The sequence below is a fragment of the Dasypus novemcinctus genome, chromosome 4 (assembly GCF_030445035.2).
Source record: "Dasypus novemcinctus isolate mDasNov1 chromosome 4, mDasNov1.1.hap2, whole genome shotgun sequence".
Lineage (NCBI taxonomy): Eukaryota > Metazoa > Chordata > Mammalia > Cingulata > Dasypodidae > Dasypus > Dasypus novemcinctus.
Genome location: NC_080676.1, coordinates 79,315,222 through 79,337,543, shown reverse-complemented (window position 1 = coordinate 79,337,543; position 22,322 = coordinate 79,315,222). Strand labels below are relative to the sequence as shown.

Here is a 22,322-nt window from a genome sequence, read left to right as displayed (position 1 = left end):
CATCACTTCTCTGGGACATCTTCATCCTTTTCATCACAACCATTTTCCTCATTTATGTTGATAATATTGCCTTCACTCAGTTTTGCAATCTACATATCTACAGTATCTCAAACAACAGCAGTGTCAGCTTCCCACAATACCCATTTCTTCTATAATTTCATCTACATTCAACTTGAATTTCACTTCCAGTGTTGTCACTACTCATTTTCTGGTGCACTTTCATCTTTATTAGTCAATTCCCTCTCTTGACTACCAATTTTTGTAAAATGTCATATGGGTTTATCACTGGAAGACAAGAGGCAGCACAACTACACATTTTGCTGTCTGTGCATGAACTAAATAAAAGATACAAAGTCACCAACAGCTTTGAAGAAAGTGACATAATTGTGACTTATCATGATGTATTAATTAGTTTCCTATTGCTGCTAGAACAAATTAACACAAATTTGTTGGCTTACAAGAAAAAGTAACATACAGTTCTGGAAGTCAGAAGTCCAAAATGGTTTTCCTGGGCTGAAATCAAGATGTTGACAGGGCTACTTCCTTCTGGAGGCTCTAAGGGGATAAACTGTTTCCTTGCCTTTTCCAGCTTCTAGAGGCCGCCTGCATTCCTTGCCTTGGGACTCCTTCCTCCATCTTCAAAGCCAGCAGTATAACATCTTCAAATCTCTCTCTCTGCTACTATCATCACATCTTGTTTTCTGACTCTGACCCTTATAACACCCTTTTATAAGGATCCTTGTAATACTGGAACCACACAGATAACCCAGGATAATCCATTTCAAGATCTCTAGATTATTAATATCTGCAGTCATTCTTGCCCACGTAACATATGTACATGTTTCAGGGATTAGGATATAGCCATTTTGGGAGCCATTTTTCTGTTTACCACAATAAACATCTGTTATTTACAGTGATTTAAGGACTGACAAGCTAATAGCTAAGTTTGTATTTTATGCAAGTACTTACAGTTCATATAGCACAGTAACTGAGATTTGAATTGTGTTATTGGGAGACTAATGCTATTTAATTAAATGTGGTAACTGGAATTTGTGCATATATGAATCATGTAAAGGGAGCACCGCCTGTTTTAAGTTTAGTTGATAGGTCAAAAAGCATGAGAAAACGCATGGTCCTATACATGCAGGGACACATCTACAGAAAATGAGGTAGAAGTGATCTACATGTTTGCCCTGAGATTTGGAAAACATTCAGGTAAATAAATTGACCTTTCTTTTGTGCTGGATCTTAAGTTCACTAGAATACTGACAGCTATACTGACAGCACTACAGTGTTTCTCACTGAGAAGGATGGTATAGGTGAATATGAAAAAACTCAAGAAATACTGATATAATTTCCCTCTTACCTCTGCTATCTTCCTACCAAAAGCAAAACAAAAAGCCAAGTATTGAATCTCTCCTATATTATTACCCAACTACTGATAGTATATTACATTTTATTTATAAAGGAGCAAGCGTTTTTCCTTTATCCTGATTCACAAATATAAAAGAATTCTTCTGGGAGAGAGGATATAGCTCAAGTGGTTGAGCACCTGCTTCCCATATATGAGGTCCTGGGTTCAATCCCCAGTACCTCCAAAAAACAAACAAATGAAAAAACCATCTCTTATTGGGGAATGAATGTAGCTCAGTGGTTGAGCGCCTGCTTCCCATGTATAAGGTCCTAGGTTCATTCCCTTGTCCAGCCTCAAAAAAAAAAAAAAAAGCTCTTCTGATAACTAAGAATATAATAAGCACTTCCTATGTGCTCCAACACTATTGAGTAAGCTATAGAGTATGTAAAAGGGGGACAGAAGTCAGAAGTTTCTGATTCTCTTAGACTAAAGGTTCTCAGCCAGGGGTCAGGGAATCATGAGCTTGAATTGAAAATTCAAAAAAAATATTATTGTGTAGGTGTGATATATTCATTAAATAATACACAATATAGTGTACTTAGTATGATTTTTATTTTGATGTAGCATGTTCTAAGTGCAGTGGATAACTCCCTGCAAAAAGGCTGGTAAGGATGGCAGAGACGGTTTTATGACACCATGGGAAAACTAGAATTTCTCAATGTTTGCCAAAAATGATCATTTGAACAGATGATCAGCCATGTTAGGTTATCAGGTATTGAAATTATGGGAAAGTTGTAAAACATAATTTTGAATAATCCTATAATTTAATTTAAAGACATGCCAGTGTTAAGTGTCATAAAACTATCTGCTGCTACATTCTGAGAAGGGGTCTGTGGGTCTGTGGACCAAAAAAGGTTAAGAACCTGTCTTAGAACAAACACAATTAAAAGGAAAAAACTGAACTGCTGATGTAGTTGCTCATAAATTATTTTATTTCAACAGCACAAAAGTCTGTTCTACACTTCTGACAGGGATTACAAAGTATAATTTTCTTGGCATGAGTATTTACATCATGCCACAAACATAGAAAGAGGCACAAGGATCTGATAAGAGGGTATTCTACTTCTCTGGCAATATCATATTAAACTGCAATAAAAAAATATGATCTTAAAAAAACAGGATACTTCTCAAAGAGGTATAGGTTATTTGATAATGCACAAGTATTCCAAAAACATTCATTATATTAATTGGAAAGGGAAATAGAAAAAGAAAACACAGCATTTCATGAAAATTCTTCCTAGACTCCATCTATACTAAGTTTTACAACTTTATATAGAATTCATAATTTACTGTTTAACACAACTACTTATGTAATTCTAAATTGATACTAGAGAAAAATCACATACAATACCTAACTCTTGGTGGTTTATGTGAAACTGAATCCTTACATGGCCTACAGCTTCTTTTGGGATCTATACCACAGTTGTCTGAATCCTGGTGATGAGACAAGAGACAGCGATGAAATGCCTCTGAGGCAGGAGCTCCATTTCCTTCCTGCTCAACCCAGACAGATGAAGAACCAAAGTGCTAAGTGTATATTTCAAGCATGAGTTCTAAACCTGTTTAAAGCTATAGAAAATCATATAAAGCAATTACACAGGCACTGTGATTATAATTGTTAAACTTGGTATTTTGCCATACAACAAAGTTTTCTTATGTTACACAGAATAAACCCTGATATACATTTTGAAACTTTCAGTGTAAAATTAATATACTAAGTCATCAAGTCTTGAGGGTTAAAAAGTAATCTCTGTTCTTTCCATGTGATGATATCTACACCAAGCTTCTCTAGGAGACGTTAACTACACCATTACACATCAAAATCCTTCAGCTCTCCCCAGCTGGCACCTATTTTCACCTTCACTCTCAGTTTCACAGACAGTTTTATGGCATTTTCCATTTCATTCTTGACAATCTGAGCTACCTACAAAAAAACAAAAACAAAAACAAAACAAAACAAAAAATGGTTAACGAACACTCTCTGCCCAATCGAAGAAGAATGTTTCTACCCACTGAGAACATAATATGCCAGACTGGAACTTTTTTATCTAATGATGCTTAAAATGCTAAATTTTAAAAAAGTGAGACATCTTTACTGATAGGAAATTATGGCAGCTTTTGCTAGAATGCTTGGAGCTTTGAAACCTCAGGGAAAGATTCCAAATTCTCATCTAACTTCTACCAGACTTAAAAAAAAAAAAATGCCTGCATCAGGAATTTCTTTACTTTAAGAATAAGAATGGAACCAAGCATTCTTAGCTCCTTCGCCATCTGTACAAATCAACATCCATAGAGCCATCCTGAGGCTACAGTAGGGTTCCAGAAGCCACTTGCATAGGAAAAAAAGTGATTTGCCTGTTAGTGCCTTAGCTACCTATGGAAGGGACACAAACTCTACAAAAATACCTGAACAACATCTTCTTCTGCTACTTCATAAAAGAGTTCATCATGGAGTTGAAGGATGAAGAAGCCTCCTCTGATTGGGCAAAACATCCCTTGAAGTCTTCTCTTTGATAACACTCCTACCCCATTAAAAAAACCAGCAAAACTGATCAGCATGTCATTGTGCCATTAGAGAAGTTTTTACAGATTTTGAAAAACTCTGGGTAACTTTAATAAAAAGATTAAAACACATAAGCCTTGTAGAATTATCTGGAAAATAACTACTTGCTATCCGCTACCCAGTCCACCCTCAGGTAAACTCAGTCTCCATTCAATTCCTCTCAGAAAAGAGTCTGACAAAGAAGTCAGTGAATAAGAGTGTGAAAAACTCTGCTCCAGGGGAAGCATAGAGTGAATGAGAGGTGAAAAATTTTCTTGATATTTTTGTCTGTTTTATTATTACTGAAATGATGAAAATGCTCCAATAATGATTGAAGTAATGAATGTACAACTATGTGATTATATCAAATAACACTGATGGTACACTTTGGATGAATTGTATGCTTTATTAACATGTATACATAAAATTGATTTGTTTAAAATAAAAACAAACCACTGCTCTAAACCAACCTAATGTATTTCTTATGAACAACCATTGTCTTCTTTCTATGCAGCCACCCACCTCCACCTCTGTCTCTGAATGATAGCAACAAGATAATACAGTCTGATTCTTATTTCAGAAAAGTGTACTGGCATTGTTGTTGGCAATAATTCACAAGGACACTTCCTGATGTCTTTTTATGGCCTGAAATGTCACTAAAGTAGAACTGGTGATTCCCCAAACACTCTAGACAGGCCATTCTAAATTTAGGGTTCACATGTGAGTGAGGAATACCCTGATTCACAGTGTGTGAAATATAATGTAAGTGTATATCTGTACATTTTTCTCTGGAGATGGTTCATACCTTTCAGTAGAGTTTCAAAAGAACCTGTGACTCCAAAAATGGCTAAGAACCACTGTACTGGAGTTAGTTAGCATTTCTTAACTAGCTGAGCATAGTGGTACATATAGTTTTATGCCCCTCTTTTCCCTAAGATAAGGTTCAACAAGATTACCTTTCCAGTAACTGACTTTATGTGTTTTCCCATATGTATTAGTCAGCCAAAGGGGTGCAGATGCAAAATACCAGAAATCAGTTGGTTTGCATAAAGGATATTTATTTGGGGTAGAAGCTTACAGTCACAAGGCACTAAAGAGTCCAACTCAAGGTACCATAAGAGGTAATTTCTCACCCAGAGTCTGTTGCCATGTGTTGATGCAAGATGGCAAGCGATGTCTGTAAGGGTTCATTCTTCCTCCACCTCCCAAGGCTCCATGTCCCAGCTTCTTCCAATATCAGCTGCAGGCTGAGTCAAGTCTTGTCTTTCTCCTGGGGTTCATTTCTCTCCGGGCTCATCTGCTCTGCTTTCTCCACAAAACCAGTGTAAACTGTCAGGCAAATGGCTTGTCTCTCTTCCAGGGATCTCTTCCAAGTCTAATGGAGCATTCTCACGTATCTGCTTCTCTGTGTGCTTCCTCCCCAGGCTCCAGGATCAAAACTCTAAACCCCCTTCTCTGCAGTGTGGTTTCTCTGAGTCCCCACCCACCAAGGGGGTGGGGCCTCAATATCCTACTGATATGGTCCAATAAAAGCCTTAATCATTATATAATCAAGTAAAAGTGAAACCTCTAAATCCAGTATAATCTAATATGCCCAGAGGAACTGACCAGTTTACAAACATAATCCAATATCTATTTTTGGAATTCATAAACAATATCAAACTGCTACACCATACATCACAGCAGTCCTTCTTTTCTGCTATCCAGACTTCCTCCTTATCCTTCAGGTACAGCAAAAGCAACATCTCCCTCAATACCTGATGCCTCCCTTACAGAGAATTCTTGTAATGTCACTGCCTGTAGCCCAAGTTTGCTTAGAGGTGGTTCCCACAGGATAAGAGAATAAAGATAACTGAGGCTGTGTCAAGCTGCGAAGACTATATATGTTTGCTACTGTGATGGTTAGGCTAATGTGTGAACTTGGCCAGGTAATTGTGCCCAGTTGTTTAGTCAAGCAAGCACTGGGCTAACTGTAATACAAGGGCAATTATGGGCTTCAGTCACCATTGATCTTACTGCAGGGGTAAATCAGATAGCTGATTACAATTACATCAAGCAGGGAGATAGCCATCAGCAATGAGTGATGCTTTAACCAATCAGTTGAATTCCTTAAAAGGGGAAGTGATTCCAGCATTGAGTGAGAATTTCCCAGCTCCTCTTTGGACAGCCAACGTCTCTCAGAACTCATCAAGAACCCTCACTGGACTTTCATCAGAGCCCCTGGTTGCAGCCTGCCTGTAGAATCTGGACTTGTGCATCCCCACGGTCATGTGAGAGACTCTTACAAAATCACATACTGTTGACTGATGTCTCTTATTGATTCTGTTTCCCTAGAGAACCCTAATACAGCTACTTTGGCTGAAATCTGATCCCACTTATCTCATATCATATTCTGGATGCTCTGGCTTTCTTGTCATCTGCCCTTTTGCCTTCCCTTGAGCACATGCCTTCTGGTCTAGAATGCCACAGTCCTACTTTCTCAGACTCACCTGCTTTTGATCCCGTTGACTTAGTGCTACCTTTAACCTGGCATAACATCATGAACTCATCCTCAACGACATATCTACATTACCTTCAACTCGCTCTTAAGGGTGTTAATATCTACAGCCTTGTTTGACACTGCATCAAAATATACCGTTGAAGAGCTTTGTAAATATTTTCAGGTATCATAATTTCCCTTCCTTTCCTTAGATTTGAAATTTAAACATAGGTGATAGCTTTTATTTCTAAATACCCCAAAGTACACAGCACATTGTTATTCTGCAAATAAGTTTGATCATACATTCTCACTGTAAACACAGGCATACCTCATTTTATTGTGCTTTCCTTTATTGCACTTTGCAGATATTGTATATTTTACAAATGGAAGGTTTGTGGTAACCCTGCATCAAGCAAGTATATTGGCACCATTTTCCAACAGCATGTGCTCACTTCATGTCAATTTTGGTAATTCTCACAATATTTCAAATCTTTTCATCATTATTATTATATCTGTCATGGTGATCTGTAAGCAGTGATCTTTGATGTTACTATTGTAATTATTTGGGGCACAACAAACTGTGCCCATATAAGACAGCAAAATTAATCCATAAATGTTGTATGTATTCTGTTTCATGGATTGGCCATTCCCCTGCTTTTCTATTCCCTGAGATACAATATTGAAATTAGGCTAACTAATAACCCTACAATGGCCTGTAAAATGTTCTCAATTAAAATCAAAAGCTAGAAATGATGAGGGTTCATGAGGAAGGAATGCATGTCAAAGGCCAAGATAGGTCAAAAGCTAGGCCTCTTGTGCCAAACAGTTAGCCAGGGTGTGAGTGCAAAGGAAAAGTTCTTGAAGGAAATTACAAGTGCTACTCCAGTGAGCACATTAATGATAAGAAAGCAAAACAGCCTTATTGCTGATATGGAGACAGTTTTAGTGGTCTGAATAGAACAAACCAGGCACAACATCCCTTCAAGACAAAGGCCCTAATTCAATTTTATGAAGGTCTAGAGAGGTGAGGAAACTGCAGAAGAAAGGTTTCAAGCAAGCAGAGGCTGGCTCATGAGATTTAAGGATAGAAACTGTCTCTATAACATAAACAAGCAAGGTGAAGCAGAAAGTGTCGATGTAGAAGATACAGCAAATTATCCAGAAGGTCTAGCTAAGATCACTGTGAAGGTGGCTAAAACAATAGATTTTCAATGTAAATGAAGCAGTCTTCTATGGGGAGAAGATGCCATTTAGAACTTCTCTAGCAACAGAGGAGAAGTCAATACTGGGCTTCAAAGGACAGGATGACTCTCTTTTTAGGGGCTAATGCAACTGGTGACTTTCATTTTTTTAAGATTTACTTATTTATTTTATTTATTTCTCTCCCCTCCCCTCACCTCCCCTCCACCCGCCCCCCCCCCCCCCAAGTTTTCTGCTCTCTGTGTCCATTCGCTGTGTGTCCTTCTGTTACCACTCTATCCTTATCAGCAGCACTGGGAATCTGTCAGCTGGTGACTTTTAAGTTGAAACCAAAGCTCATTTACCCTTCTAAAAACCCTAAGGCCCTTAAAAATTATGCTAAATCTACCCTGTCTGTGCTCTATAAATGGAACAACAAAGCTTAGATGACAGCATATCTGTTTACAACATGGTTTACTATATATTTTAAGGCCACTGTTGAGACCTACTGCTCAGGAAAAAAAGATTCCTTTCAAATTATTACTGTACAATTGACAATGCACCTGGTCAACCAAGAGCTCTGATAGAGAGCTATGAGATTAATGTCGTTTTCATGACTGCTAACACAACATCCATTCTGCAGCCCATGGATCAAGGAGTCATTTCAAATTTCCAGTCTTATTAAGAAATACAGGGAAGCAGATGTGGCTCAAGCCCCAGGTTCAATTCCTGGGGCCTCCTGGTGAAGGCAAGCTCGTGGCCTGTGCCACGAAGAGCTGATAGCCCACACCACAGAGAGCTGGCACAACAAGAAGACACAACAAAGGGAGACACAGAGGAGAGACAGTGAGAGACACAGCAGACCAGGGAGCTGAGGTGGCTTAAGCAATTGGGTGCCTCTCTCCCGCACCAGAGGTCCCAGAATCGGTTCCTGGTGCCCCCTAGAGAAAAGACAGAAATGAGAAGACCAGCAGACACAGAAGAACACGCAGTGCATGGACACAGAAAGCAGACAGTGAGCACAGGCAGCAAGGGGAGGGGGGAATAAATAAAATAAAATAAATAAATAAATAAAAACATTATGTAAGGCTATAACTGCCATAGATAGTGATTCCTCTGATGGATATGGGCAAAGTGAATTGAAAACCTCCTAGAAAGGAGTCACCACTCTAGAAGCCATTAAGAATATTTATGATTTATGGGAGGAGGTAAAAATATCAACATAAACAGGACTTTGGAAGAAGGTAATTCCAACTTTCATAGATGAATTTGAAGAGTTCAAGACTTCAGTGCAGGAAGTCTTGAAATGGCAGGTATGGTAGAAATGGTGAGAGAACTAGAATTAGAAGTGGAGCCTGAGTTGCTGCAATCTCATGATAAAACTTGAATGGATGAGGAGTTGCTTCTTATGAAGGAGCGAAGAAAATGGTTTCTTGAGATGGCATCTACTCCTGGTGAAGAGTCTGTGAACATTGTTGAAATGACAACAAAGAGTTTAAAATATTATATAAACTTAGTTGATAAAACAAGGTCAGGGTTTAAGAGGATTGACTCCAATTTTGAAAGAAGTTCTACTATGGGTAAAATGCTACAGAAAAATCTTTCATGAAAGGAAGAGTCAAATTCTTTGTTTGTCTTATTTTAAGAAATTGCCACCCCATCCTTCAGCAACCACAACTATCACCATCAAGACAAGACCCTTCACCAGCAAAAAGATTATAGCTACCTGAAGTCTCAGATGATGGTTAGCAGTTTTTAGCAATAAAGCATTTTTAAGTAAGTATGTACATTGTTTTATTAGACATAATACTGCTGCACATTTAACAGACTACAGTATAGTGTAAATCTAACTTTTATATGCACTGGGAAACCATGAAATTCATATGACTTGCTTTATTGTGGTGGTCTGGAAAAAAGCCTGCAATATTTCCCAGGTATACCGATATAAATATATAACAAATATATATGTGTGTAAACATGTTCACATACACATAAATACACATACCACACACACACAAAAGGATGAAGGCGCAGCCTCAAATATTTTTTTCAGAATAGGAAACAATAAAATTAACAATCCTCATTTAATGAGCAAATAGACTTTTATATCTATATGTTTCTATATGAGTGAACATCTTCATATCTATGTAACTGGCTGTATTATTCTCTGTAACATTTGTATATTGTCTTAGGGAAATATCAAATCTCATCTCCAACAGCTGATCTCTGTCTTTTCTTCACCATCTCCTGCAGTTCATGTGCTCCAAGCCTTCTCAACTTCTTCTCAGGAAAATTTAAAACACAGCTGTAGTCATGGGTAGACAACAATCTCAGTGACAATGAAATGGTAGAGGAAGTGCATGTGATGCACTTGAGCATGTGATGGGCACGGAAGGGAAAGTTCTATATACTTGTAGGGCAAGAAATAATTTATCCAAGCAATAAAGAAAACAACTTAGGGAAAATTTGATGGGGAAAAAAAAAAGAAAAAAGGTGGCAAATTAAAAAAAGAATGCATATGATAAAGAGGTCATTTCAGAGACTCCCAGACTTCAGAGAACTCTGAGGGTCATTAACAGAAATTTCAGCATGTTAGAGCAGTGGTTCTTAAAGTGTGGTCTAAGACTACAGAGGGTCCCTGAGACCTCTGCAACTTATCGGCAAGGTCAAACCTATGCTAAAAATGCTAAGAAGTTATTTGCCTTTTTCACTCTCATTCTCTCATGAGAGTACAACAGGGTTACCAACTGTCCCAGTTTTAGCACTGGAAGGCCCACATAGTGGGAAAACTCTCAGTCCCTAGCGAAAAGGGACAGTTAACACCTAAGACTATATGGGTTTTTTTCCTAGAGATTATAGAATGTTTGATATTGCAACAGATTGAATGCAGAAGAAGATAGGAGGGCTCATCTCTTAAACTTGGCAGCAAAGAAATTTGCAAAAATGTGAAACAATGCCACTCATCAACTATTCTTTTGTTTCAAAATATATATATATTAGAGAGTGGGTATAGCTCAGTGGTTGAGTGCCTACTTCTCATGTATGAGGAAACCAGGTACCTGCTTTAAAAAAAAGTAGTTATTTTCATTAAAATATGCTATTTATGTTATAGAATGATATAATTATTACTTTAAATATATTTAAATACTGTTTTTATTTCTAATATGGTAATTAATAGATACAACCCACATAAACAAAAGCTCTGTAGGATTCTTAACAATTTTTAAGAGTATAGATACCATAATAGCAAAATTTGAGAACTGATGTGATAGATAAAATATAATGCACCCCTTTCCCTTTTTCTGATATACTTATTTTCATCACATTTATAGAAGAGGTCTCATCTATGAACAAACCTGTTGTGTCACACTGCAGCATTCCCTCCCGATGACCATGGGATTTGAAGGTTGAACGGAAGGTCTCTAGTTGCTTCTGAATGTTAACTGTAGCAATCTTGACAATATCAGCTGCAGATCCTTGGACAGTTGTATTGATAGCTTGACGCTCAGCCTATGAAAAATAGTAAGTGCTCAATCAGGGATGCCAAAGTGGTTTCATACTTGCTCTAAATATCCACAAAGCAGTGACTGCATCTGCAGCTAGACTAGAAATCTGGACTGAGATGTGCCCCAGGACCTCAACAATTAGGGTTCAGCCTAAGAATAACAAGAAAATGATTTGGGGCTCTAGGTTTGGGCTTATCCACATAAGGACAGGCTAAATTTAAGGAAGTCAAATTGCTTCTCCATTTATAAATCTTCAACACTCATTTAGGAACCAAAATCCATAGCTGTACTTACAATGTATTTAACTGCAAAATTATTATATAAATACATATCATAATTATTATAGCTGTTCTAAAGTTCATTCTATTTTATTCTTCAAAATACAACTCCTTTTAATGCTAAATAGATATGAGCATCATTCTTTGTGATGTGGGCTGGAATGTTCCAAGCATACGCCTCAGAAAATAGAAAGGATCTACTCAAGGGAGGATTCAATGTAATTTGAGGGATATTCTAGAGTTCTCTGTCACCTGGTCTACACCCAACTTCTAATATATTAAATACCCTTCCACTAACTGTTGTTTTGTCAAACGCTAATGATTCCATTCAAAACTGAGTATAGGTATTACTGTTTAAAGACTGACCCCTCTTCTCAAAACTCTATTCCTTCATGTAGCAGATTGTATTATTGTTCCTATTACTTGCTGTCTCTCTCTGTAAGATTATACAGCCCCACTCATTGGTGTATGATTTGAAATGTTGCTCCCTGTAAAAGGATGGCCTTGACTCACTTTGGCCAATGAAATTTGAGTAAAACTGACATAAAATACATCTAACATTGCCACACAAAAAAAGGCATATCCCCAACAGGTGCTTTTCCTTCATTCTGAATTCTAGAATAAAGGAAATATGGAACAGAACCACTGTCAACCCAGAGCCAAACTGCAATGTGAGTGAGAAAAAAGGTTCTTTGTACAACACTGAAATATGGGGGCTCATTTTACTGTGACATAAGTAAGCAAAAATATGTCTAATATGTACTTTGCTCTTATGATATTCTATTTCCCTGATTCTCTTCCAAATTTTAGCAGCTCAGTCCCTTGGTGACCAGGGCTTTTTCACCTACAAAAAGATCATACGGGCTTATGGTAATAGAAAATTAGGCAATTAGGATAAACCCTCCCTCTGATAATAGCTGGAAATAATATATAAATCCTTCTTTGAGTAAATCAAATGGCTAAAAGAGAATTAAAGGACCTAGCTCTCTAGGAGATCTAGGAAAGAAAGGAAACCAAGGAATTAAGGGAGGTATTCCTGACATTAGAGGTTTATAGACAAGTAAGGTTGCAAACCCAAAACCAATACGCTAGGAAAAAAAGGGTGAACACTTGGCTTCAAATCATTCCTATCCTTGAAAATGAATCAAAGTGGTCATCTACTGCTGATCATTCTAGTCTCTTGCCAGAAGCAAATGTAAATCCTCTCTGAGAAAAAGTAACATCATATAGACTTCAAATTATTTCCACGATCTCTCATATACAATGCTTGATAGTCAAAAATAAATAAATAAATAACCAGAATAAGGAGTTGAGACAATATAATCAAATAAAAAAACACTGCAAGAACAGACTACAGGGATAAAAGGTATGAGACTTATCAGACAACAGACTACTATCAAACTTATTAGATCCTAAAATAACCATGTTTAAAAGAAAACAAAAAGAAGGAAAAAAATTACCATGTTTAATATAGTCAAAGAAATAAAAGACAAGATTGAATATTTCAGCAGAGAATCAAATACTATAAAATAAGAACAAAATAGGTTACAAGAGAAAAATAATAATAAAGAACTTAAAATCTCGAAGGTTGGGTTTAACAGCAAATTAGTGAGCAAATCAGTAAATTGGAAGGTAGTTGGAAGATAATATCAGAATAAAGCATGCAGAAATATAAATACAGATAATTGAGAGAAAAGGAAATGAAATATAAGGGATATAAAAAAATTTAACAAATTTATAATAGGAGTCCCAGAAAGAGTAGAGAATGTGACAAAACAGTTGAAGAAGTAATAACTATGAATTTTTCAAATTAAACAAAAATATCAAGCCAGAGAATCAAAAGGTCCTAACATCTTGAAGAAGCAACACACACACACACGGTGGCATATTAATTTTTAAAAACACAGAAACACTTAGACAAAAAGAAACAAACTATTGAAAGCAACAAGAGAAAAAAGACAGATTACATTCAAAGGAGCAAAAATTAGACCACAGGTCAGCCAAATCCAGCCTGCTCCTATTTCTGTAAATAAAGTTTTATTGGAACACAACAATGCTCACTCATATATATATTGTTTATTACTGTTTTTGCAGTACAACAGCAGAGTTGAATCGTTGTGATAGGGACCCTACAGCCCACAAGCAGAAATTATTTACTACTGGCCCTTTACCAAAAAAATTGTATTAAACCCTGAATTAGACAAATAGCTGTCTTCTTAAGAGAAATAACATAAACCAGAGGTCAATAAAACAATATCTTCAATGTGTTGAAAAAAAAACACTAGAATTTGTTCTAGTTATTTCTAGAATATCTAGAAAATAACCAGAAAAAACCTAGAATTCTAGAGAAAAATAACCTTGAGAAACAAAGGTGAAATAAAGATATTCATACAAACAAAACTGGTAAGAATTCACCAGCAGCAGAGGGGAAACACAGAAAATATTAAAGGGTATTCTTCAAACAGAAGGAAAAAATCCAAGTTATATATAAAATATATATAAAAATATAAAAAATATATATAAACGCCAACATAAAACTTTAAATAAGAAACTACATGGACTTCCAGGAAGATAGCAGATTAGAAAGACATAGAACTCACTTCTCTCCCAGAAAAACACCTAGAGGACAGGCAGAAATGGCCTGGGGGGAAATGTTCTAGAGTTTAGGATACCTGAGGAAGGCTGGACACCACCCAAAAGAAAGAGGGACACAGGAAAACAATATTGGCAGAAAGACCATCAGTGGAAGTTGCAGCTGCAACCCCAGGTACCCTTCCACCCACAATCTGGACAGATTAAAATTCTCCAACCTCTGGCCTGTGGCTACAGACAGAGGGGGCCCCAGGGATCTACCTCCCTAGGAAATGGGAGAGAGAGGAATGCAGCCTCAAGCTGATTCACTTTTCTTCCAACAAATTTGGTCTGCTGTGTCCCACAAGCCCTTCCAGGCTGGGTAGGTTCACACCATTGTTTGCCTTGGGGGCAGGCACTGGACTAAAGAGATCTGACTCTCAATCACCCTCCCTAGAACAGCCTCAAGAGAGAGAATTGCAAGGCTCGGAATAGCTTCCAGGCAGGATCTTCTCCCACATCATTGGGGTCAGTGTAGCAGCAAACATATTCTGACCAGGCTTTGAACTGAGAAGGCTGTCAATGAGCGCCATCTTCAAATGAACAAGAGAAGTGCAGGTGAGGAAATTACAAAGTAAATAAGTAAGAGAGGCATTTTCCAACTTTTTTAGCCTCGCTCCCCAAGGTCCTTGGAAGTGGATCTGCAACCCATTACTGGATCTGGGACCCAGATTTGAGCAACTAACAGATACAATCCTAAAGACCTAGAACAGGCTGAATGAAGAATCAAAAAACAGCAGTAACACCGCTTCACATGAGAGAGAAAGTGAGAATCAAAGGAAACTCACCGTCATAATCAAATGCCTAGACATCAGCAAAAAATTACAAGTCATACTATGAAAATGGAATAAATGGCCCAAGCAAAGGAATATATCAAAGCCCCAGATGAGACACAGGATTTAAAAGAGCTAATCAATTAGGTTAATACAAATATCTTAAATAAAATCAATGAGTTAAAAGACAATATGGCTAAAGAGATAAAGGATATTAAAAAGACACTGGGCAAGCACAAAGAAGAATTTGAAAACCTGATTAAAAATAACAGAGCTCATAGGAATGAAAGATATAACAGATAAAATAAAAAACACATTAGAGGCATACAAGAGAAGACACGAAATGATAGAAGAAAGAATAAGTTATAAATATCTATAACCCAAATACATGAGGCAAACTCTGGCAAAACTGAAGGGAAAAATAAATGTCTGTACAATAATAGTTGGAGACTTCAACACACCACTCACATTATTAGGTAGAAAAACTAGACAGAAGATAAACAGGAAAACAGAGAACTTGAACAATATGATAAACAAGCTAGACCTAACATACATATATATAGAATGTTGCATCCCAAATCAGCATGTTATCCATTCTTCTCAAGTGCCCATGGATCTTTCTCCAGGAGAGATCACATGTTGGGACAAAAGGCAGGTCTCAATAAATATAAAGACAAATTATACAAAGCAACTTCTCAGATCATAATGGAATGAAACTGAAATCAATGATAGAGAGGAAAGGTAAAATTTGCAAATGTGTGGCGGCTAAACAACACATTCTTAAACAGTCAGTGGGTCAAAGAAGAAACTGTAAGAGAAAATAGTAAATATACTGAGATGAATGAAAATGAGAAAACAACTTAAGAAAACTAATGGGGTAAGCAGATGGCTCAAGCAATTGGGCGCCTGTCTACCATATGAGATGTCCTGGGTTGGATTCCCAGTGCCTCTTAAAGAGTGGATGCTACAGTGAGCAGATGTCAAAAGGAACAGATGCCATAACCAGCAAATGACACAACCATCAGTGAGTGGAAGTTGCTCAAGAGGTTGGGCACTCACCTCCCACATGGGAAGTCCCAGGTTGGTTCCAGTGACTCCTAAAGAAGATGTACAGACAATGAGCAGTCAGACAAGGGAGCCATCTCAGAGGGGTGTGGGTGACTAAAACAAACAAACAAACAAACAAACAAACAAAAAAGCAAACTAATGGGACACAGGAAAGGCAGTGCTAGAGGGAAATTTATAGTCCTAAATGCCTATATTAAAAAAGAAGAGGTAATAAAATCAAAGATCTAACAGAACAACTGGAGAAACTGGAAAAAGAACAGCAAACAATCCCAAAGCAAGCAGATGAAAAGAAAAAATAAAGATTAGAAAAGAAATAAATGAAATTGAGAAAAATTTAAAAAGCAATAGAGAATAACAACAAAACCAAAAGATAGTTCTTTGAAATCAATAAAAATGACAAGACCTTAGCTACATTAACAAAGAAAAAAAGAGAGATGAAAAATAAATAAAATCAGAAACGAAAGGGGGGGTGTTACAACTGACATGAAGAGGACATTATGAAAATGTTTGTGCCAACGAACTAGACAACCTAGGTGAAATGGACAAATTCCTACAAACACACAAACAACTTACACTGACTCTTCAAGAATTAAAAGAACTCAAAAAAACTCAGTCACATTTAAAGAGATTGAATCACTCATCAAAAATCACCCCAAAAAGAAAAGTCCAGGACCAGATGGATTCACACAAATGCTTCTACCAAGCATTTAGAGAATAATTAATATCACTACTGTTTAAACTTACAAAAAAATTTGAAGTGAAAATTACCTACCACATATTATGACGCCATCATCACCCTAATATAAAAGGCAGATAAAGACACTACAAGAAAAGAAAATTACAGACCCACCTCTCTAATGAACATAGATGCAAAACTCTCAACAAGATACTTGCAAATCAAATTCATTATGACCAAATAGGATTTATTCCTGGTATGCAACATAAGAAAATCAATTACTGTGATATACTACATTAGTAAACTGAAGGGAGAAAAAACACATGATCATCTTGATCCATGCAGCAAAGTCATTTGCCTTTATTCTGTTAATCTGATAATCTATACTATTTTTCAAATGTTAAATCAATCTTGCATTCCTGGGATAAACCTAATTTAGTCATGTTATATAACCCTTTTTTATATGTCGCTGGGTTTGATGCTCAAAAATTTTAAGAATTTTCATTCGTGTTCATGAGGCCTAATAGACTGTAGTTTTCTTTTCTTATAATCACAATGTCAAGTTTTGATATAAGGGTTATACTGGTCTCCTAATGAGTTTAGAAATGAGTGCAAAATGTTCCATCCCCTATTCTCTAAAAGATTTCATATAACATTGGTATTATTTCTTCTTTAAATATTTGAAAGAGTCTTCCAAGAAAATGGCCTGGGCTTGAAATATATCTTTTTGTTAAGGTTTTTTATTTAAAAATAAATTTCCTAAATATATTTACAAAGCTAATCAGATTTTAAATGGCTTGTGTCCATTTTATAAGTTATGTAGTATCTACTGATCGATCTTCAGGTTCATTGACTTTTTCTTCTGCCATCTCCAATCACTATTAAGCCCATCCAATGATTTTTTTCAATTCAGATAATGTATTTTTCATATCTAGAATTAACATTTGATCCTTTATTATAATTTTCATTTCTCTGCTGAGGTTCCCCCATCCATTCACTCACTACAGACACATTTTTTCTTTTAAATCCTCGGACATATTTAAGTAACAGCTTTAAAGACTTTGCCTCCTGTGCTCACTTTGGCAGTACATATACTAAAATTGAAACATTACAGAGAAGATTAACATGGCCCCTGTGCAAGGATGACACACAAATTCTTGAAGCATTCCATATTGAAAAAAAAAAAAAAGACTTTGCCTCCTAATTCTCCTATCTAGGGCACCTCAGGGTCTTTTTCTATGGGCACATTTGGTCTATTTATTGACAAAAATATGAGATACATTTCCCTGTTTCTTCATATCTGGTAATTTTTATTAATAACAGACATTGTGGATAACACATTGTAAGGTGTCCAAACGATCACTTCTTCATTTATAGGTTATTAAATTTTATTCTGGCAGGCCAGTTACATTATTGGCAGATCCGCTTATACCTATCAGGTTTGATTTTGTTCTGTAAAGGAAATCTATTTCAATTTTGAACATAGTTCTAGAGTGTGACTCTTATTCTGTTCTGTGATTCTTACTAATGTACAGCTGTTTTGGGATCTCACATGAATGCTTGTCATGATTGGGAGGTCTCTTCATCCTGATTGTGCAATTTATAATATCACCATTCAGCACTCAGGTCCACAACAGGAGATCTCTGTTAGGCTTCACAGTCTCTCTGCTTATGCAAAGCCAAGGTCTTGGCAAAGGACCTCTGATGAATCCCTACACAGAGTTCTGAGCTCCACTCTGTGTGGTACCTACTTTTCTGGTACTCTGCCATGAAAATTCCAGATATTTCAGTAGTTCTCTGATATCCGCTTTCTCAGCTCAGTAAGACCAGGGCTTTACATAATAGGAAAGTATCCCCAAGCAGAAAACTATTGCAATCTGGAGATTCACTTCAAGGATTTCTCTTATTTCATGAATCACATCCTGGGCTACCTATTGTAAAATTCCTGAAAATAACTAATTTTTTTCCAAGTTTTATACTTGTTTTCACTACGCGGTCAAGTCTGGTAATAGTTACTCTGTTAGAGCGGGAGGTGGACTATCCTGAAAAATTGATTGTAATATTAAAAAAAGAATCAATACAATTTGCCACTTTAACCAAAAATAGGAGAAAAATATATAAGCATTCCAATAGAGTCAGAAAAACCATGGTAAAATTTAATATTAGTTAATTTTAAAACTCTTAGCAATCTAGATAGAGAAGGAAACTCCTTAATCCACTACAGGAACTATTAAAAACCCAAAGTAAAGTTCTATTTATCAGTAAAATGTTTATAACTTTTCCTCTGAAAAAAGACTAAGATACTATTGCTACTTCTATTCGACATTGAACTGGACATCTTGCCACTAGGTCAAGAAAAAGAAAAGAATAAGGTTTAGAAAGGCATTTATAAAATGGCATTAATTTGCAGATGATAACTGTTTAGATAAAACATCCAAAAGGATCTACTGCTGAATTATTGGGATAAGTCCTATGTACAAGATTTATAGTAAAAAGAATAAATATTATATATATATAAAATGTACCAGCAGCAAATGGTTAAAAAATAAAACATTAAGGAAAAAAAAGAAGAGGAAAGGATATTATAGCTCAGTGGTGTTAAACTCCTACTTCACATATACAAGGTCCTGGGTCAATCCCCAGTACTTCCAAAAAAAAAAAAAAAAGAAAGATACCATTTATAAATTTATAATAGCATCAAAAAATTCAAATACCTATATGTAAGTTTAATAAAAGATTGTATAAGCTCTCTTCCCCCCAACAATACAACATTTTTTAGAAAACTTAGGGAGACCTAAAGACCTAAATAATGGAGGAATCATGCTCATGGACTGGAAAACCCAAATTTGAAAATATTTCCATTCATTCCATCTTGATCTTTATTGTAAACTCACTGCAACCTCAATCAAAACTTCCAAGAGAATTCTGTGTTTGGGGAGAAATTGACAAGCTGATTTCTAAAATTCAGATAGAAATGCAAAGAATCAAGAACAGCTAAAATATTCTTGAAAAAAGAGAATATGTGAGAAAACCTACTATACAATATACCGAAATTTCTAATATAGTAGCATAATTTAGGCAGTGTGGTACTGTTTCAAGGATGGGAAAAAAAACAGGCAAAAACACAGTGTTCACAAAAGGACAAGTATAGTATGATGAATAATTATAATATGCAAATTCTAAGAGTGAGAAACTAGAATTTACCAGGTTTATCAGGGGTGAGGATGGGATTAGGGAATGGGGAGCTGATGCTTAATTGGTAATAGTTTCTGTTTGGGATGATGGAAAAGTTTTGGTAATGAATGGTGCTGCTGATGATATAATGTTGGAAATAAAATTAACACCACTGAACTGTATATTTGAATATGTTTAAAGGGGAAATTTTAAGTTGTATATATGGTGCCAGAATAAAAATGTTAAAAAACCATAGAACTGTACAATGCATGAACCCTAATGTAAACTAACATCACAGTCTTGCAAATTAAAATCCCAGTAAGGTACCACTACAAACCTAAAATGTAAAAGATACAAAACCAGTGGGACAGTAAAATGAGATCACCACTTTGCAAATCTATTAGGCAGTAAGTACTAAAGGTTAAAATATGCTTATTCTGTGACTCAGCAATTCTATTCTTAGGTAAAGGAACTGGGGACATATATTCACGAAAAGATATATGCAAGAATGTTATAACAGCTTTATTAATGATAGCCCAAATCTGGAAATAAACAAAATGCCTGCCAACAGTAGAATGGATAAACAGTGGTATCTCCATAAGACAGAATACTACTCATGTAAATAAAGAAATGAACAATAGCACATCTCTGAATCTCATAGAACTAATGTTGACTGAAAAAACCCAGACACAAGAGTACATACGGATAGCAACTAAAAGAATCAAATATTTATTTATTTATTTATTTATTTATTTTTGTCTTTATTTTTTTTAATGTTACTTTCAAAAAATATGAGGTCCCCATATACCCCCCACTGGAAAATACATCAAATGTAAGATAAGGACTATAATCAGTAGTAAGATTCTGACAATATTCTTGCAAAATTTGTAACAAATGTCTCACAACAATGCAAGGTGTTAGTGAAGAGTTGATGTAAGCAATGCCTTTATGATGTTATGCATGTTTGCTTTGTAAGTTCACAGCTCTTACTATACACTTATTGCTTATGTATGTACATATATGGATGACATAAAGGTAATAATAATAATAGGGTAAGCTGGGGGAAATACTTTGGTTAGTAGTGATATTTTGAAGATGCTCTTTATTCATTTGTTTAAAAAGTTTAACATCAGTGCAAGGAGGTATTGGTGGTAGGTTAGATGTGAGAGTCCTGTATGATGTTATATATGTTTGTTTTGTAAGTTCACAACTATTACTACACACATATTGTTTATGTAAGTGTGTATGAGTGATATACTTAAATTTTTTTAAATTAAAAAAAATAGATAAAAGAATGAAATATTTAGGAATAAATCTAACCAAGGATGTAAAGGTCTTGTACACTGAAAAATACAAACATAGCTAAAAGAAATCAAAGAAGACCTAAATAAATGTTAGGACATTCCATGTTCATGGATTGGTGGACTAAATATTGGTGAAGTGTCAATTCTACCTAAAGTGATTTACAGATTCAACCCGATCTCAATTAAAATTCCAGCAACCTTCTTTCTAAAAATGGAAAAGCCAATTATCAAGTTTATTTGGAAAGATAAGAGGTCCAGAAAAGCCAAAAACATCTTGGGATGAAGAATAAAGTTGAAGAACCAATACTTTCCCATCTTAAAACTTATTACAAAGCCACAGTAATCAAAATACTATGGTGCTTGCTTCGGCAGCACATATACTAAAATTGGAACGATACAGAGAAGATTAGCATGGCCCTGCGCAAGGATGACATGCAAATTCGTGAAGCAGTCCATATTTTTTATGGTGGGGACCTCATATTTTTTTAATGTAACCTTTAAAAGAAAATAAAGAAGAAAAAATATATAGGGAGATTCCTCCCCCCCAAAAAACAAACAAACAAATAAAAAACACTATGATGCTGGTGCAAGGAGAGATATACAGACCAATAAAATTGAATTAAGAGTTCAGAAATCAACCCTCACGTATATAGCGAAATGATTTTTGACAAGGAGCAAAGACCACTCAATTGAGAAAGAATAGTCTCTTCAACAAATGGTGCTGGGAAAACTGGATCTCCACTTGCAAAAGAATGAAGGAGGACTGCTAGCTCACACCATATATAAAAATAACTCAAAATAGATCAAAGACCTAAATATAAACACCAGAACTATCAAGTACTTAAAAGAAAATGTAGGGAAGCATCTTCGGAACCTTATGGCAGGCAATGATTTCTTAGGCAATAAAGAATAAATGGTACCTTATCAAAATTTAAAACATTTGTGCCTCAAAGGACTTTATCATGAAGATAAAATGAAAATCTACTGACAGGAGAAAATGCTTGGAAACCACATATCTAATAAAGGTTTACTATTCAGAATATATTTTAAAAAACCTTCAACTTTACAACAAATTGAAAAAAAAATCCTATTTGAAAATGAGCAAAATACTTGAATAGACATGTGTCCAAAGAAAATATACTAATGGGCAGAAAGCACATGAAAGATGTTCAATATCATTAGCCATCAGGGAAATACAAATCAAAATCACAATGAGATACCACTTCGCACCCATTAGAATGGATAATAGGAAAAAAATTAAAGGAAAGTAAAAAGTATTGGAGAGGATGCAGAGAAGT

The 22,322-nt window shown here is 35.8% G+C and overlaps 1 protein-coding gene and 2 non-coding genes across 3 annotated transcripts in view; 2 read left to right on the top strand and 1 right to left on the bottom strand.

Annotated features, from left to right (window-relative positions):
• Window positions 1–2,325: 2,325 nt before the first annotated feature.
• POLQ (DNA polymerase theta) overlaps window positions 2,326–22,322 on the bottom strand; it is a 200,253-nt gene continuing 180,256 nt past the window's right edge. Inside the window, exons 28-30 of the mRNA XM_058295752.2 lie at window positions 10,971–11,124; window positions 3,821–3,936; window positions 2,326–3,338 (exon numbers count right to left, since the gene is read on the bottom strand). Of these exons, the coding sequence (XP_058151735.1) occupies window positions 3,225–3,338; window positions 3,821–3,936; window positions 10,971–11,124 (384 nt within the window). The 3' untranslated portion in view covers window positions 2,326–3,224. The remainder of the gene's footprint in view (window positions 3,339–3,820; window positions 3,937–10,970; window positions 11,125–22,322) is intronic.
• Window positions 17,617–17,723, top strand: LOC111761218 (U6 spliceosomal RNA). The gene has a single exon (XR_002794642.1). It is a non-coding gene; the product is annotated as a U6 spliceosomal RNA (small nuclear RNA).
• Window positions 21,381–21,486, top strand: LOC111761216 (U6 spliceosomal RNA). Its single transcript, XR_002794640.1, has one exon. It is a non-coding gene; the product is annotated as a U6 spliceosomal RNA (small nuclear RNA).